At 43.9% G+C, this 15,566-nt stretch overlaps 2 protein-coding genes across 2 annotated transcripts; one reads left to right on the top strand and one right to left on the bottom strand.

Moving 5' to 3' along the window:
• Positions 1-221: 221 nt before the first annotated feature.
• On the bottom strand, positions 222-6,449 carry mthfd2 (methylenetetrahydrofolate dehydrogenase (NADP+ dependent) 2, methenyltetrahydrofolate cyclohydrolase). Its single transcript, XM_036526484.1, has 8 exons — positions 6,246-6,449; positions 3,468-3,652; positions 2,176-2,298; positions 1,747-1,899; positions 1,540-1,647; positions 1,121-1,213; positions 899-1,024; positions 222-723 (listed from the first exon to the last, which is right to left on the bottom strand). The coding sequence occupies exons 1-8, from the start codon at positions 6,320-6,322 to the stop codon at positions 578-580; spliced, it is 1,011 nt and encodes a 336-aa protein (XP_036382377.1). The 5' UTR covers positions 6,323-6,449; the 3' UTR covers positions 222-577.
• Positions 6,450-9,360: 2,911 nt separating this feature from the next.
• On the top strand, positions 9,361-15,012 carry mob1a (MOB kinase activator 1A). The gene is made up of 6 exons (XM_036526477.1): positions 9,361-9,597; positions 10,892-11,058; positions 11,911-12,004; positions 13,767-13,900; positions 14,126-14,289; positions 14,753-15,012. The coding sequence occupies exons 1-6, from the start codon at positions 9,584-9,586 to the stop codon at positions 14,828-14,830; spliced, it is 651 nt and encodes a 216-aa protein (XP_036382370.1). The 5' UTR covers positions 9,361-9,583; the 3' UTR covers positions 14,831-15,012.
• The last annotated feature ends 554 nt before the right edge of the window (positions 15,013-15,566 follow it).

Below are 15,566 nucleotides of genomic sequence, written 5' to 3'. Positions count from 1 at the left end.
CAGACACACAACTCGAAGCGCTTTCCTCCATTGAGAAATAGCCCTTTGCTTCTGTAGTTGTTTTGATAATGGCCAACTCCTAGGCCAAAAAAGACCCCTTTAATTTACAGATCACTGCATATCAAAGCCCAGCGACTCTGAGTCTAAGAGCAAGCTTACAGGGAGGTAGACCCTGACTGATGACTCATCTCCCTCTCGCCCCTCCCCAGCTGACATAGTGGCTGGCCTACTCCGCTTTGTGCTTTGTCCAGCTATATCTTAAATACAATCCCTCAACATGAGTTCAAAAATAAATAAATTAAATCTGTTCCAAATCAGCTTGAACCCAAAAGGTAAAGCTTTAAAAATGACCTAGAAAGGCATAAAAAAGGCCAGAAAAACATGTGACTGCATGACCAAAATGTAACAGCTCAGGATGAATTAAAAGAGACAAGCAGCCATAAAAGCTGACTACGGCATCAGTAAGTGAAAAAAGGACTCAAAGCAATCTCATTTCGTGCTGCCTCTGTGCAAACATTTCAGGAAAGTACTCTGAGAAAAGGGGGGCGTGGAATGTATCGCGGGGTGGTGTAGGCCATTAATACGCCACCATGCGCATTTGCTCTGGGGGGTTAAGGAGGACATTTTTAGCTGCCTTGATGGTGTTCTTCATGAGCATGGCCACAGTCATGGGCCCTACACCCCCCGGGACTGGAGTGATGTAGCTGGCCTTCTGACGAACACCTGTAAGGAGAAGGGAACAAGCATGTAACTTCTGTCATATGACTGACTTCCCTAGACTTCCAGTTAACCTATTTCACAGACCCCGCTCTAGGTACAGTAATTGAAAATACTGCTTTGCATTCAATTTTTGTTAATATGCTGAGTTGTTCATTATGTCCGTGAATCTAGAGCTTACCTTCGAAGTCCACATCGCCCACCAGTCGGTTCTTGCCAGTCAGGGGGTCCTGCACTCTGTTGATGCCAACGTCAATGACTGCTGCCCCTTCCTTGATCATATCTGCTGTGATGAGGTTAGGGATTCCTTAAAAGAGAAGAAAGTGCTTTTAGTTACTATGGAAATAATACATTAAAAAACATTAAGGCACAGGTAGGCAGATGATCTCGGATGGTTTCTTACCGGCTGCAGCGACAACAATGTCAGCAATCTTGGTATGCTGACGGAGTTGCTCTTTGGGTGTGTAGCGATGTGAGATTGTGACAGTGGCATCACCTGGGAGACCAGCAGAGAAAGGCTTAACCCTGGAAAACTCACTACATGCCTCCCAGCTCATATCACATTGCATTTTGCCCATTGTGGTGGATCACCAGCTCAGAGGCAAATGGGTGAAGAATTTGGAGAAGAACTCATCCATCCTGTCCTATTTTCACCCTGTATAAACACCGCCCAGCCTGTCCTCCCCTGTCCACTCTCACCCTTTGCATTATCCTTGAGTCTTTACCATGCCCTTATTTTTCACCCAGTCCCTGTCATTTTACCCGCACTGTATCATGCCACTGTGCCCCACTCTGTATGGCTCTTCCCTCTCCTGTGCTTACCTCCAGGTCTCTCGTGCCGCCCATCTGTGTGCAATAACATGGCAATGGGCATTCCCACATTCTTTGAGCGCCCAGCCACCACCACATTCTTCCCAAGGGTGGGGATACCTAGGGAGAAGCCACCAACAGACAAAGATGCCATCAGACCTAAGGGCAACAAATGAGCCAATACTTCCTGCTGTTAGAGGGGAGGTTCCTGTGCCTCACCTGTTCGCTTGATGATTTCCCAGACTCCCCACGGCGTGGCAGGCAGCATGGTGGACTGGTCCAGGCACATGCGGCCCACGTTGACCACGTGGAAACCATCCACATCCTTCTTGGGGGCCACAGCATTGCACACGCGCCGCTCATCAATGTGTTCTTGGGGAGAGGCAAAAGGGTGGTGGAGGGAGAGGTAAGACCAGGTGAGTGTGCTGGAGAAAATGCAATAAGCTCACAGATAGGGGTGGGATGCAATGCACAGCTGTCTTTTCTCACACACATATACTCATATACACGTGTGCAGACATACATGCACACAGGCTTGTGTGTATTCACACTCAGATGTTGGCAGATCCGAGTCAGACAAAGGTCTACAGAAAAGACATCCTTCTTGCTCCTGGACAGGTCTGTTAAAAGGCCTTGAACTCCCCTCACCTGGCAGAGGCAACTGGACTAGCAGGCCGTCCACTCTGTGGTCAGTGTTCAGTTTTTGGATCAACTCCATCAGCTCATCCTCAGAGATACTGGAGGGCTTTAGGATGGTCTCACTGCTGATTCCTGTGCATGGGGTTGAAATGGATAGGAGGAAGTCAGTCATGAGACGAGAACGGTGTCAGAATGCTCAAAATAGCAATTCAAGCAACTCCAAATAGCAAAGCCCCTGTGCAAGTATGTTGGTGAGCTGCTCTAAGTAAAGGCCAGTGAAGTATTTTGCAGGGCTGGTCACACCTTGCTAAGTGGTCTGTACCATGAAGACAGTTCAGATTCTTGCAGCTGTGTTAATCACTGTCTCTCATCTGCGTAATTGTAACACAGTAGAAGGCACAGACAACACTGTTCTGCCCCATGGAGAGAGAGCAAAGGAGCAAAGAGTGAGGGGAGAACGCGTGGTGGGGCAGGGAAAGGGAACATGGAGTGGGAGGCAACAGCCTAGGCAAAATGAAGAGGGAAGAAGAGAGCTTTCCCCTTATCACAGACAGCCAGTGCACAATACAACCCTCTAATCACAAGGGAGCCTGAGAGTCTCTGCCAACACATGCATCTCACGTAAATGCTTCACAGGCTATTACAGACTATGAAGGTCATGTGGCTGCAACATTATCCCGTGGAGTCGGTGAGTGCGTTGGAAGTCTCCCAACTTCACTACCCCCACTGCACCCCAGGCCTCAGGCATGCACAAGAAGAGAGCCATTCAATTATGTTTGCATGTTACATGACTGAGCATGTCCTGTATCGCTGCCACTTTTATATTTGCATAAATAAATTAGACAAGCAGCAGAATTCCAGGAGTACAGAATTCCAGACTTGTTTCCACACATGAGTATTTGTTTTGTTTTGCCCAATTACTCTTGAGCAGCACTTGAACATCAAGCACCCCTGCACCTCAGCGGGCACGCAGGAAAAGGCACATGCCGCCCTCAAACACAAACACACAAGTCAATCCGACTGCTTTTTGCGCACCAGGAGGTGAACACCAAAGGGAGCATTTCACAGGTGTGGAGTGTGTTGTGAGGTGGCAGCAGTGTGATGAGCTGTCTTTGTCAAACCTGTCCATGGTTGAACAAAGCGAATGCGTTGCACCATTGTGGCACCTAGTCCATGCCAGCAAATGACATAGCCAGTTTAGAGCTCTAGTCATCAGCCACTCGGGAACAGATACTCAAGTGTTCATGTGCCATGTACAGCTGCACTGGAACACAGCGACTATGCAACACGGGGAATCATACCGACGTCGGCAGCGGCGCGGGTCTTGTTGAGGACGTAAGAGTGACTGGCCGGGTTCTCTCCCACGAGGACCACACTCAGGTGGGGGCGTCGGTTTCCCGCTGTGACCCACTGCTCCACATCCACCCGTGCCTCCTCACGGATCTGACGCGCCAACTTCCTGCCGGAGATCACCACCGCTTCCTGTCTGTGGGGCCAGGAAGAAAATCGGTAAGGACACTTGAAGCAGAGCGGATTTGAGAGGGAGGAAAGATATGAGGCAACAGTACGGGAAGGCAGTGTAGCTTTTGGAATTCCAATGCAGGCCATTTGAGCATACTGGTCTCACACCTATAGCTGTATTTCATAACAAGAGATATAAGTTATATCTGCACAAGCACACCTCATAACCAAACAGAGAACAGTGTCAGTGTGCAGAAGTGGTTTGAGAAGTGGTCAGACCAGAGAGCTCTGGGTTTACAGCCTTCTTGCTACACGGAACATGTCACTGAATCTGGATTACTCAAACAAAGTAACATGGCTCTTGACAGGTCCCCGTTCATATTACGTCACAATGGTACGACCAACATCAACACCACAAATATGCACCCACTCTCACTGTACCGACTCTACTCGACTCCACCTGTCCATTACTGTACAACATTTACTGATCGGCATAATCTGCAATGTGAATTGTAATAAAACAAGCTTTCAACAGTTAGATGTCACTACATTTTTACAAATTTGCATAGATCCCCTTACATAGCAGTAAAAGTCAGTGGAGTCAAGGTATAAGGGATCCATAAAAACAGGAAAATAGAGGCAAGAATTCAGCCAATGGCTGTGGCATACAGACCACGTACAGTAGAACACAGTCTGCAGCTACCAGGGGACATGAGGAAGAGCACTGCCAAAAATAGTTATAGCATGCCCTGGGTTATTTAAAAATAACATCTTTGAGACACCCTCCACGTAAATCACTGGCCTCGACAGGGTTCAGAGAGAGACTATAAAGATGAAACTGGAGAACTGCTTAACTCTAAGCTGCATGCTCTGTGGTCATAAAACATTTTCATATTTCGGCATGCAGAAATGAGCTATTTGTGTAATGGGGACCACAGAAAGATAATGAAGCTCTCTCAGTGAAGTGACCCATTTTACTTGAGTGAAAACTAATGTCAAATGTCAAAATGGTTATCCCCTAGTCTGCAGAGTGTTTGGTTACAGTGGACCCCTACAGATGCAGAGCCATGGCATTTGGAATCTGCCCCATTACAGCACCTTGTCCACCTTGTGCATTCCTCAGAAAGGTCCTTCTTGGACCCCGGAAAGATTTAAAGACCTCAGGTGTTTAATGTAAACTCAGATCTAGAACACAGGGGCAACAGTCTCTACCTCTCCTACTTTTTCACACTTCAGTTATACTGAAACATCACACTGATGATGGATCTCACTGTGAAGGCTATAGAAGACAGCTGTGATTGCATTCTGATAGAAATTAAGACTTTGGATACAATTAAAAAATATCATCGAAGAGTTGCGGTCAACTGTTAACAAATATTCAGGTTTTGGTGAAAGGCAGCATCAGGTGGCATCATAAACTAAACATTCAATTTCTATAAACCACTTAACATTTTATCTTGGAGGCAGCAACACCTGATATCATTCAGGATGTTTACACGCCCTCTCCTCTCTATCTCAGGTTTTTTTTTAATCTAGGCTCCTTAAAGAGGTTAAAGAAGTTAAAGGAGTTTTCGGTAGCATGCCAGTTACATGGCTTCAGTAAAATAATTCATATTAAATATAAATGTCTACAAAGGTACAAGTATAATGCATTTTATTCTTTAGCAGCTAAGTGGAATTAGGTTCCCTTAACTACAAACGCCATTACGAATTCTGGTTGGACGACTTTATAGTACTTCACGTTTGCAACGAAGTATAAAGATGACGGTAATGAGTGAATTGGTTAGCTGCCCAAAACGCGTCAATAGCTGGTCAACTACGAAAAAATTCGAACAAAAATCATTTATACTTTAATATCATCCATCCATTTCTTACTTAAGGTTGGGCATGTCACATGGTTTACGTTTCTTTTCAAAACCTTTTTGCGTGTCCTGGTTACAGAGAACGCGTGGTAGCGTAGCTACTATGCTTCCGCTCAAATCTGGTGACAGTGCTCAAATTTGTAGTCAAAGGTAGCTGTACTAGCTGGCTAGTTAAACAGATGAATTACCTCAGCAGAAAAAAAACATAACAGCTAAGTACATAAAGGGCCCGTCAGAGAAAATACACTTCAATGCGATACTGGAGCATTCGTATTAGACAACGCTGCATCTGAACCGCCTGCTTTGTTATCAATCAAACGCCATGTGGCAGACACGGCTACGCAAGCAGTCTGTGCGATTTCATCAGCCGTGTTGTAATTACCCCGGAATCTCCTCGAGTGGCGCTGCCTTCTGCTCATGAATTCCACCGCTTCGCACGTTCTGAAATTACCGTTATATAACAGGGGCAACAAACGATAAAACACGGGTGTCTGTCATTCAAACAAACGCTCTGAATCTTAGAATGAAGTTAGGTTACAATGGTGCCTAGTCGCTACCGGATACCACAGTGGATACATAGAGTATTTGGCGAACGCTAGCTAGGCTAGCTAACTGTATGGACAGTTAACGTGACTTTAGGTAGACCTAGTTAGTCAACACTTTGAGGAAAAATAGTTTTGTGAAGACACAAATAATATAGTAAAACAAGCTGGTCTGATACCACTGTAATAATGAAAAATATCTTCAATCCCTTACCTTGACGCTGACAAATGAAGTCTACACACTTGTTGGGAATTTTGGCAGAATTTCTTCAGTGCTCTTAACGTGGCCATCGCTTTTTTTGCTTGATTTTAGAAAAACTGAACCGAATTAGCCGAAAGGACAAGGGAAAGGCGGACAGCGGAAGACTCCGTCCGGACCGGCAGAAAGCTCAGTCGGTAAGGAAGGAGGAAGGGTAGATCTTTGCCGCTCCCTGTATTCGCGTAACCTTTACGTCAGAAACCACATCTCCGATTACATTACAAACCGCGCCCACACCCCTTACTAGCATGTGCGATCACATTTTAACTTTTTTGAAGTACGGCGTGTGATGAGCACGCTTTAAGGTGTTTTGGATTTTATTGTTCATACGCAAAGTGCCATTCATCAACCGCACTATCCTGTCTGGTTTCAGTGATGTAAATACTGTGACCATCTTTTCAAGATAGGACTCTGTGTCCTTGTCAGTTACAAGCCCATGTGGGTGCAACCGACAGAATGTATATTCGGTTTTTAAATGTATTAAATATTCATGAGGGGTGTGCTTCTGTAAGCAGTTTAGACCAGGTCTGGTTTCACACTGCTCCTGGGATCTATTTTCAGATGCGAAATATGGTTTTCCTGCGCTTTGCGATAATACCATGTCGTAAACACGCTGGTCTATATGACACATTAACTTCCATTTGAATGATTGGCTCACGATCGAACACTTTACCTGGGACAACGAAGAATTTCATGACTAACGACATTCAAGTTTCTGCGCTGAAGTTCGGCCAACTCCATTCTGTACCAACACAATCACAAATTTGCGTTTTTCCCCACGGCAATGGCACTGTGGCAGGCAAATACATTTAATACGTCAACGCTGCCTCCTATCAGGAAGTAGACACTTGATATTGTTGACACGGTGTTAATTAAAGCCTACATGTTTCCATTGCACTGTTTTTCCACGATTCTAAAGTTGACTGTTGTACCTCTGAGGTAAACGAAGCCACCGAAAATGCTTGCGTCTCATATTCAGATATCTCATATCTCAGTTGCATTACTTAAGTTTTACTTGAATTTTTAAGCGTCAGGACGTCGCAAAAATGAAATATGGTCTCCAGAACGTCGCGGTTACGGACAGACAACGTCACAAAATTACGTTGCCGTTATGAAATGGCACCTTTCACTTTCCACGTTGCCGCGACGTCGGACTTAACGTTGTAGCAACGTATGTTTGGTCATTAAATTACGTTGCGGCAACGTAAGGGAAACGTGACTGTGTTGGCTGGGCTGAAGGATAACTTGGTTTTGGTCAGTTTTATGCTGGGGACTCCCCACACTTGAAACTCCTGAAACAAGGATAGTAAAACATGCTTAAAAGCTTTACTGTGATTTTTACACTGGATGCCACTCATTTCTCTAATCCCTCATCCTTTACTGCTCTCTTTCCCCATCTTTGAACTGGAGTAACCATGTCGTGTGCATGTACTGTAGGCTTTCAACTGAGTTCAGACATCAGATTTTGCTGAGCCGCTAATCGAACACTGATACGAATGGAAATGACCTTCTTCAAGAAGTCTTTTTGCACTTTTTGTTCATTTGTAATGCTAATTACATTTTCAGCACAATGCATTAGTTGTTCAATTAATTGAGTGGAGGCCCAAACATTAGCATCATAGCAATGGTTGCACATTACATGAGAGATCTTAACTTGTGTGCAGGCTTACAGTACATGTAATAAATATATCAAGACCTGATTAGGTTGAATTTCATTAAATAAGACATATATGGTAAAGCTAAAACATATCTAAATGTGTATCCACTTTGCAGACACCCCCTATCCAGGTCAAGTAAGATTTATACATTATAGGTTTTATACATTGATACATTTTACAGTGAGAGCAGTTACTAGTGCATGGGTGCAGCAGTAACCCACCAGGTATTTAATTTTAAAGTTTTCTTCACACAATCCCAGTTTTATAACCCATGTTTTGCAAAGCCACCCTAATAATAAGTGCATAATGATTTTTAGGCAGCACCTCAATGAAAAAGTGAAAAGACACTGCACTCTGAAACGGACAAGTCGGTGTAATAGGTATGGTTGTGAATGTTACTTTCTTACCATAGCCATCTGGTTACATTACATTACAGTAGCAGAATTTACAGTACAAGGTGGTTTAAAATCTAGTTAATATGTTAGCTCACAAAAGGAACATAAACATTGTAATTATTATCAAAGTCCTCCAATACTGGAAGGGGACCCGCCCCCCTTTGTAGAGCTGTCATTCCTCATTAAGAGAGCACAGATGCTTTTTGGGATTAGATTAACAGAATGGACAAACGAAAAGAAATAGTCAAGCAACTCATTTTCAATTGCCGGTTAATAACTCCTTTACAGTTGCAAGATCATTTGGCCTCGAATATTCGAATGAGATTTTCCCCTCATATTTAAAAACGGCTTTGATGTACATGAACGCTGTGTTGCTCACACCATTTGCAGACCGTTCTAACTGTATATTCGTACTGAATAGCTAGTTGAGATTCAGTTATAGAGTGCGAGCTTTCTGACACCTAAAATGCCATTTTCACCAGTTCGATTGGCAATTCATATATTTTCTGTTTTAATATGCTACACTTGTGCGTTGAATTGTTGTGCGTTGCGACTGAGTTAAAATACTATACTTACATCGAAGATATCAGTAAGTAAATCTTACTAATCATAAATGTAATTTTTGATATCAACAATTTTGTTCTTCGTAGCCTGGCCTAATCATAATTACGATTCGTATTTATTTACAATTAACAATTTACTCTAGTAAATGCATTCGTGTGCTAGCTTTATAGCATTGCGTCTTCAGTTGAGAGCGTCTTGAGAGGAGATGTTGCAATGACAACAGATTTTGCATAGCCCACAGTAAATTCATTCTGAGTCATAATCGATTCCATTTTAACATGAACAAATCTTATTTCGATATCAAGAATGCAATTCTAGTCATTGAAATTCGTGACATCAAGAATTCGTACCTTGTTATTCGGGAGGAAAAAACGATGCGAGGACGTGCAGTCCCGCCTAACTTAACTACTCTGGCTCCTCTCAATTCTCAGAAAAGTCTCGCGATAAGTCTTGTTAAACGCATCACGGTGTCTAGTCAGAGGACCCGAAACTTTGTAGTAAAAATCCATCCAGGTAGCGAGAAAGTTGAAGAAAGGTTGTATTTCAGCTAGCACACCAACGGAATCACCTGTCGCATAGCCAGCACAACATAAATTGGCATTGGCACTGCTGCAGGTGTATCTTTTTCTTCGTTTTTTGGGGCGAAACAAAAGTTAGCTAGCTAACGTTAGCTACAATGAGCTTCCTCTTGTAAGTATTGAAACGAAAACGACGAACGCTAGCCGTCTCTTCCTGTTATGTGTAAGGGTAGCTAACTACTCAGTAGCATTTCAGCGTCTTCTTTCTATAAGTTAAGCTGTTTTCCTGTGACTGGCTGACTGCGTCTGAATTCAAAATGGGCTCTTCTCTTGTGCATACGAGCCAACTAACTAGGTTGTTGGTTTCCAAAAGCCTTCAAGTTAGCCAACATTTTGTGCAGCTAACTAGCTAGCTGCCAACATCTTCAGCTAACAAGCGACAGTCAGCCGAAGCCAAAACCATCTTTTTTTCTCAGCAAGGCCCTAGTTAGTCATAGTTGCGGTGTTTCCTGTTTGATTTTAAGACGTTCTGTATCAGACTGCACGTCGGATTTCATATTTACATTATCATGTGCTTGAAATCAGAATATTTGCTTGGTTTGTTATTTAAAATGGCACTTTTGGGAAAGAAGTCGACAGAGAAGCTATTGTAGACAGACATGATTTCTGAAAGAACAGCTAGTTAGGTAACTTAATTTCTTTTGTCATTATGGTAGTTACAGATAAGGCTACGGAGCCTGCAATATGTATCAGGATCTGTTTTGTGTTCCCATTTGCGCAGATCCTGGGACTCACTGACACTACACTCAGTTTGCGTTGTTTAACTAATAGTATCGTTCAGGCTTCACACGTGTATAACCAATGCACAATTCACACTTTGCTCTTACAGAGGCATATGTGTTTGCACATTCTTAAATTGTCGTTTGTAGTGCGCAGTTCACACGCTGCTGTTGCAGTGAAATATGGGTTTAATTAATATTGATGTATAAATCGATATTTTGTGTTTTTCTTTCGCAGCTCTTAACTCGCTGTGATGTGTGCCGTAGTCTAATTCAGATTTACCTCCGTCCACGTTATGCCACCTTTGATATTATATACCTTAAGTATACCTTAACATGGTTTGGTTTATGAGCGGCCTCACATTTTTAGTCTTTTGCTCACAGCATTTAAATGAAACGCTGATCCATCTGATTTTGCCTTAATGGAAATTTCCAGCCAGCTTGATAACCGGTTAACAATATCCTAAATTATTTTAAGAAACAAGTATGACCTATGTACTGAGCTTTTCCTGCAACAAGGGAAATGGGATAGGCCATTTTGAGTGGGTCATTTCAAAAGCTGTACATGTTTCAAATGGAGTGATCCAGCCACGTCTTAAAACTCCTGCTCCCTCTGTCTTGCTGTCTGGCGGTGGCCATAACCCACACGCACACTACAGCTCACGTGTCCTGGCATATCTCCCTCAGTGGCAGCCGCTCGTCAAAGACCTTCAAACCAAAGAAGAACATCCCGGAGGGTTCGCACCAGTATGAGCTGCTGAAGCATGCGGAGGCCACACTGGGCAGCGGCAACCTGCGGCAGGCTGTCATGCTGCCAGAGGGAGAGGACCTCAACGAATGGATCGCAGTCAACAGTGCGTGCGGGGCTGGGTGTCAGAGGGAGCGGAGTAGGGGTGGGGAACATGGAGATTGGGGTCTGGATTAGAGGAATGTGAATCAGGGCTAGGGGAAATGGGGAGAATGTGGGGGAGAGACCAGGTGAAAGATAAGGGACTAGATCCACAAGCTACAGCGGGGTGGATCTTTTGGTTTGCAGGAAAGGTTTTTCATTTAGGGTTGCACCCCAGTTTGCCATATGGGAAATCACCCATATGACCTCATGCGCGTGTTCAGTCCTGGCTGGAAAAAACTCCCAACGTCAGTTTGAAAGTTCTGTCCCCATTTCCTCAGCCACATGGAGCTCATGTATTCTGTAGAGTTAGTACCAGAGCTAGTTCTACTGAGTGGCACATTTGGTTGAGTATTTTCTACCAAGTGCAGGTAGAGCCCTGAGTTTTAGTGTCAGCTGTGCCATTCACCAACAGTGACCATGAGTCCACAGCAGCACATTTGGTTTAGTTTTGTTGGTCACTTCAGCCAGGGTTCTGTCATTCTGACACCATGTGACTCATTGGTGCCTAAGAGTTGCTCAGATGATGCTAGGGAGGAGCACTTCTCCACGGTGCATGGTGTCGTGGTTTGGTGTACAGCTGTATTGAAGCATTGCCTTCATCATGCCTTAGCCTCATGTGCTAGTGCTAGTGGGGAGATTATCTTAATGTGCAGTTGCATATTCCAGCATTGGGGTGATAAAGGGGGGAAGCTAAAAAAAAAAGGATGCCTGCAGCTTCACCATAACTCATGCACAATAGAGGCAACAGGCCTCTGCTCATTTTCCTTTGCATATTATCTGGGGTAATGTGGGATGCATACACTTCTCATTTCAGCTGTGGACTTCTTCAACCAGATTAACATGCTGTATGGCACCATCACTGAGTTCTGCACTGAGACCAGCTGTGCAGTGATGTCTGCCGGGCCAAGGTGAGAGATGCACATTGGCGCACCTGACTGTCATTGAAGTCTCAGGAAATCTTAGAAGGGTTCCTTAGTTGCTGCCCCATCACTAGACATATTGCATTGTCACTGAAAAGGAATGGAAGCTAATGCAAATGTGTGCTGTTCCTTTCTGTACTTGTGTGTGCTGTGCACAAACAGCACAGTTTAGATGCACTCTGACACTTCCTCCCTCTACAATCCACTTCTCCATTGGCCATTCGTGGCCTCTAATCAGTAGGAAGAGGCCTTGGTCCACTTCCTGTCGGTAGGAACATGTGCATAGCACTAATAAAGGTCATTGTCTTTATCTGACTGCCTCTCACACTCTCTGTCTCCTGCCTCTGTCTCTTGCCCCTCTGATTTACATAGTTTACAAAGTTGACATGTACATTGTTGTTGACTAGCAATAACACTGTGTCTGGTCCAAAGCAGATGTTTTCAGATAATGAATATGTTAGGAGATAAATTAACTCTGCATATTTGATTACAGTCTTTTAACTTACTTACATTTAACTTAATTTACATAGAAAGTGGAGGGGGAAGCAAAGCACCAAATCAGGGTTCAACATTAAGGTTTTTCTCACTTCCCAGGTTGGGCAAGTTGGTCAGATATCTGCTAGCCTGAACAAAATTTCTATTGGCAGGGACATGGCATAGTTTGACTATAACATAAACTGTGTAAAAAATGACTTGTCGTAATTTTGATCACCTGTGTGTTTGCTTTACAATTTGCTCTCAGAGTTGAAGCTGACATACAGCATTAATTAACAGCACTGCTATGCAAGCAGGTCAGGTGAATAAATGGAGTTGGATCAGGCAGTAACTCTGTCTTGTTTTTTCTGTATTTTTTGTGTGGAAAATCCAACTTCACCATTGTACATAATTGGAAACTGAAATAGGCACCTATTGCACAATGTTTGCAAGCCTAGACTTGAGCTGTATGTGAATCCAAGTTGGTTAAACCTTTCTGTTGTAGACAGTAACTTGCTGGCTAGCAATATTAACAAGTTGAGTTAACGAAGTTATAATAATGAGATAGCTGTAAAACTAACTAGGCAGTTCGTTACACCGGTAGCATTCTGTACATCAGTAGACCTCATTGTTACAAAAGAGTCCTGTTGTGCAGGTCACTACTGTTTGGTTGCTTGATAAAAACTTTCACTCAGTGCTACTCCGCAACCATTTACAGAAGGAGTTTCTCTTGCAACCCGGTGCAAAAACTGCCACAGTCCATTTTGGGTCATGGCCCAGTGGGTGAGAAACATTGGAGAATTTTCTGCCTTAGACGCAAGCTCTGAAAGTCATGCAGGGCAGAAAAAAAGAGTTTTTTATACAACTCTTACAGTATGTGGTCAATTTAGTTATCTTCCACTGTCACAGGTAGCTAGTTTTTGGTCAAGGTATGGTTAGTCACAGGACCAAACTTTACCCACTTTGTTCATTTTTCACACAAAAACACACAACTGCTGATGTCCTTACCAGACAGCGGGCACAGAGAAACTGTGGATTTTGCAGACTGAAATGCTAAGTTTGTTCTGAATTGTCACCTGTGCAGTTGGGCAAGTCACTGGCAGGTTTTACTTGCCCAAAACATGTTTTTACTTGCCCCAGGCAGGTGGGCAACTGTTGATATTGAACTCTGAAAGCTTTTGCTGTACTCATTCCAAGGTACAACAAAACATTAAACTTTGACTGTTATCTCACTGTTCCCACATTTTCTCTCTTTCTCCCTCTCTCCCTGCCTTAGGTATGAGTACCACTGGGCAGATGGCACAAACATTAAGAAGCCCATCAAGTGCTCTGCTCCCAAGTACATTGACTACTTGATGACCTGGGTACAGGACCAGCTGGATGATGAAACGCTGTTCCCCTCAAAGATCGGTCAGTGTGTGACAGTCCCTTTCCATTTCTCGTATATGCATTTTACTGCTACATATTCTTTCCACCCCCTGCTTGATTCAGGGGTCTTTTGATAGTATGTCAGAGGGTTTTTTAGGGAATGTCTCTCTCAGCTCATGCCCAGAGTCTATACACACATACGCACGTACATACACACACACCCCACAAGATCAGAAAGTGTGACATGTGCCCTCTCTCCCTCTCCAGGAGTGCCCTTCCCTAAGAACTTCATGTCTGTGGCGAAGACAATCTTGAAGCGTCTGTTCCGGGTGTATGCCCACATCTACCACCAGCACTTTGACTCTGTCATGCAGCTCCAGGAAGAGGCCCACCTCAATACTTCCTTCAAGCATTTCATCTTCTTTGTGCAGGTGGGATGGATCGACAGAAAAACACACTTGCAAGCACGTGCACACACGCACACATGACCACACACGCATATACGCAAACCTACCTCGACCACTTCCACATCTTCCAATAGGTAGGATTGGTGCAGATGCAGGTAAGATGGGTTGCATAAAAATGCCAGCAGATGTTAAAATTAGCATTTAATCATAAAATCACCATTAAATCATTGCCTCCCCCATACAGTGAGCAGGTATGAGCAGCATATGAGCAGGTTTCTGCAAAGCCTGCTGCAGTATGCAAACTGGCATTTTTCCTTTGTAAAAGATCATCCCATGTTGTACTCGTTGAATGCAGAGGACAGGACAACACGGTAAACATGAGTCTAGGATGAGCTACTTTCTTTTTCACCTCCTAGCTGTGTAGTAGCTGGGATGAGTACACGGCTGCCAGCAGTGTTCTGATGAGGATGTTTGTGTGTCACTGCAGGAGTTCAACCTGATCGACCGGCGGGAGCTGGCTCCCCTGCAGGATCTGATCGAGAAGCTTGGCTCCAAGGATCGATAGAGGGAATCTTGCTCTGTCTCATTCACTTCCTCTCTTACACTTTCTTCTTCCTCACTCTCTGTGACAGTCACTTCCTCTGTTTCTTTCTGTCTCAATCAGTGCCTCTTTGTCACTGTTAGAAGTATTCTTAGTGGTGCAGAGGAGTCCCGCACCCCCCCGCCCTCCCCAATCCCCCATCCCCCATCCCCAATCCCCCACCCCCCACCTCATCCACAGAGGCCTTTAGTTGGGTGTGTCCCACCCTCACCTGAAGGGTCACATTTGTGTCTCTTCCCATTCTTGTTCTTCTTCCTGCTGGAAAATGCATCACCTTTTAGTATTTTACCTTCTTGAGAACCACTTCCATCTCTCCTGTGTCTCTGTTGCCCCCATTGTGGACAATTTATAGAAAGTGAATGGGTTAGCTTGTTTAGTCTCTCATGATGAGGTTTTAGAACATACAATGCCTGACTGTGTGCTATGTGTTAAAAGGCAAATTGATCATCATTGCAAGCGCCATAAATTAAATAATCACTCATTAAATTACTTGCTCATTGTGGACCAATATAGTTTAAGGAATAAAGGCTCAAACCAGCATCTTTTTGACAAGATTGCTGCCTTAAATCTGATAGAATACAAGTGATTTTTATAGGGTAATCATTTTTTTCTTTTTTATGTTCACTCTACATTAATGATGAATGTGATTGCAGTGGCTATAAAGCAGTCAATGTGTGCAAATTTTATGTTTCAAGTTGCA

Source organism: Megalops cyprinoides, chromosome 4 (assembly GCF_013368585.1).
Source record: "Megalops cyprinoides isolate fMegCyp1 chromosome 4, fMegCyp1.pri, whole genome shotgun sequence".
In the NCBI taxonomy this organism is placed as follows: domain Eukaryota; kingdom Metazoa; phylum Chordata; class Actinopteri; order Elopiformes; family Megalopidae; genus Megalops; species Megalops cyprinoides.
This window is presented reverse-complemented; position numbering and strand designations above follow the sequence as displayed.